The sequence below is a fragment of the Pygoscelis adeliae genome, unplaced genomic scaffold, assembly GCF_000699105.1.
Source record: "Pygoscelis adeliae isolate BGI_AS28 unplaced genomic scaffold, ASM69910v1 Scaffold171, whole genome shotgun sequence".
In the NCBI taxonomy this organism is placed as follows: domain Eukaryota; kingdom Metazoa; phylum Chordata; class Aves; order Sphenisciformes; family Spheniscidae; genus Pygoscelis; species Pygoscelis adeliae.
This window is the reverse complement of record NW_008824186.1, coordinates 1,224,297-1,227,628: the sequence shown is the minus strand read 5'-3', so window position 1 is coordinate 1,227,628 and position 3,332 is coordinate 1,224,297. Positions and strand designations below refer to the sequence as shown.

The 3,332-nt window shown below is 40.1% G+C and overlaps 1 protein-coding gene across 1 annotated transcript in view; it reads left to right on the top strand.

Moving 5' to 3' along the window:
* Positions 1-2,970, top strand: part of SYT9 (synaptotagmin IX) — a 74,258-nt gene extending 71,288 nt beyond the window's left edge. The window contains exon 7 of the mRNA XM_009334571.1: positions 2,875-2,970. Coding sequence (XP_009332846.1) covers positions 2,875-2,970 — 96 coding nt within the window. The remainder of the gene's footprint in view (positions 1-2,874) is intronic.
* The last annotated feature ends 362 nt before the right edge of the window (positions 2,971-3,332 follow it).

Sequence of the window (3,332 nt, the reverse complement as noted above, 5' to 3'; positions counted from 1 at the left end):
TGAGCCATATCCTCAGGGGCTATTCCACAGAGTCCAGTGGGGTAAAGATGTCCTTTTAATCCCTCCATCTAATCCTCTCCCCAGCACAGGGAATGCTAATCCTGATTCATGAGACACAAAAATTCATCTAATTGCTTCCTAAGAGTTACCGTGACTTACTTTTATTGTTATCACTGGCTAAAGTCAGGCAGTAATCCCAGTCAAAAGAAACTACTATGTTTATGAATAGCCACAATGCTACCCCCAATGCTGAAAGACAGGGAAGACCGTCATATTCATATCAAGCCACGAACAATGCCGTGAGCACCTAATATACAGAGGCAGGCAGTTCGCAGCCTCTCTGCGTATACTTTATGCATCAGAGTGCAGCCCTGTTACCTGTTACTAGAATGCAACTGAGGACTTCGCCTACTTGGTTGTAAGCACTAACCCTAGGCAGTTCCATAAATAATTGTCGGGCAATAGGAAGATGCCACAAAATGGCAAAAATAATACCACAGTCTTGCCCTTTCTCCATAAGTAATTACATTTACTGGTGCTTTGGGACCACAGTAGCACAGTTTCAGCAGGGAGACCTTTGAGTCTTTGCAACAGGCTCTGTTGCAGTGGGAATTCACCATGTCTTTTCAGAGCATGGGTGCTGCCAACATGCAAGTGTGCTGTAAAAGAAGATCGAGCAAAGTGGGGGAGCTCTGCCTATATCTTTGTGCCCTCAGTGACAAGCTAGGTACTGGCTGAAGTGCCACACTTGAAATGCCTACCTGGGCATTTGGGAGCTGGGTTTAGAAAACACATCACCAAGCTCTCAGCTGTAGCCAAGCATTGATAGGAATGGCTTGACAAAGCATGTGAGGAGTAGTGTAATGGTTACTATTTCCCAGAATACGAGAAGTGTCTCTTAGCAGAAGTTGTCTACGTCCTTATATCCAACCTGTCTTCCCTCTTTGATAAATTTTATTGCAGCCAGAGCCCACAATTAGGTTTTGACAGCTCTTCCCTTTTTACAGGCATCCTGTTCTTTTCATACATGCCTGGCTAACTTCTTTAGATTTCATTACTGTGGATTGCTTTTCATGTCACTGAGCTAAACAGAGACATATTTTTTTCCTTCCCAGGAATCAAGTGGGGGAGGGTGTCCAGCGCATCCAGGCTGTGCAGAGAAATATATACACAGCATATCATTTTGGTTCCTGAATCAGGATTAGACTCAGCGAGAGCTTTTGGAACCTCTGTGGCCACAGCCATAGGACCCTGAATATTTGCTGAATAGGACCCTCAGTCTTCTACTGTGTGAAGAGCTATTGGTTTCAAGTAGCGTAATGTTATCCACTTGTAGCATTAATTCTCCAGCTGACACTATTGTTATTGTATGGTCGTAAGCATTACCCAAATTCAAGTCATAATTTCTGTTAATTAGAATAACCCAGGTTTTACAAGCAACATGATAGCAATGGAAACCAACAAATATGGTTCTTGTATTTGCAAACAAATATGGTTCTTGTATTTGCAAAAAAGGTGCAGTATTGTGAATGGATAGCTTTCTAAATTTTTTTTTTTTCAAGAATGATTGCCATCAGACATTTATTTTTTGATGACAAGCTGTGTCCTCAGTCTCACTTGGTGCCTCCTTTCACCTTACAAGGAAACAAATTAATATCGTTCTTTGCAGAAATCCTTCAAATCTGAAAAGCTGAAAAAAAGTTCTTTTGGGTGAGAACAAGATACATATGTTATTTGTAATGACAGTATGTTCTTTTAGAAAGAAGATAACCATCTGTATAACATGGAGGCTGTTAGTCCTCAACCTTTGTAGATGATTTTCCAATCAATGTTTCTTAGTTGTGTCCATGTCACTGCAAAAATTTGGAAGCATATCACAGGCAGCTATACTCTATCATACACACAAGTACACACATGTGCGTGCATGTGCGCACACACACCCAATGTCATTTTAAAATGCTGTTCCAAATATACAGTGCCTGTGAAGTCTTTCTTTATTATTTGTAGTAGAATTAACAGGGCTATCTTACATGATGGTGTATTGTAAACGCTGACAAATTCTGACCATTAAAAAAAAAAAAAATCAAAGCACTGAACTCTCTCATATGCTGAAATCTATGCCCCGGAACAAGGGCCCCTGGGATAAATTTTTGCCACTTATTTAGCCATGCATGGACTTCTCTCTTCCTTCAAACTTTTCTAGAGAGAACTTGATTCAAGTTTTTACATGGGGATTTTTATTTTAAAAATGCAAATGCAAAGTATGGGTATTTTATACCATCTAGTTGCCTGCTACATACTTACAGATAGGGAGCCCTTGTCTTTATATATAGTTCAGATAAGTTTATGTACACACACATTGCTTCATATCTTGTATGTGTTGAATGCTCACCAAGCATTTTGGTTTGCAATTTTGCTGACACAAATATTCATGCTCAGATTGAAGAACATATTTGAAATTTTGATCCAAAATCTGAAAAAATTAGTCTTATAACCAATCGAGGATCTTCCAGAAAATCAGAATTGCTAATGGGTAAAGCACAGCTTGGCACTTGCAGGAAATCTTGGATGTGTTGTAAATGTGTGCTGCAGCTATAAAGCAGAAGTCCTGTAAGTACAGTGGTTTTAAAAAATCTCATGCCATGCTATGGAGAATACAGCTACCACATACAAGGATACCCCTGGCAAACTAAACAACTCTTCAAAACCTGCCCAAGCAAAATTTCAGATGGGCATTTCCAGAAGAACGAAAAATACAGGTATAAAGTTGCCCTGGCAAAACTATTTCACTACATTTTCAACAGAAGCTTTCTATCAGCAGGGCAGTGATACAATACGATGTTCATATCTGTTCATGCCTGATCCTCACTTCAGGCAAAATCCTGCACTCTTTACTCAGGCCCATCTCCCGGGAGTCAACATCGGGAGCTGTGCATGAGCAAAGAAGGAGGACCTGTTCCTTTGGAGTAGAGTTCTTTGATTTCCTGGACAAATCATTACACATGCATCCCTGCCTGGAATGCAGAGCAGGCAGCTGCACGCTTTCCCACTGCAATGTTAGCAACAGTAACATTTCCTTTTCTGTAAAAAGGAAAACACCTATGCAGCAGGCTCATTTTGGGTCCATGGAAGAGCGCAGAAGCCTTTCTAAGATTTATCTCTAGCAACTCAAAGGGGCATCAACTGAAAAGTAGTATCATCATAATTGCCAGTGTTCTTTATTTTATTACCATACTCAGCTTAATTAATGCTCAAGGGTCTAGCATCAAAAGAATGACTTTGAACACAGTTCTATTAAAAAAAAAAAGACGTCTGTTCAGTGAGCATTTAAA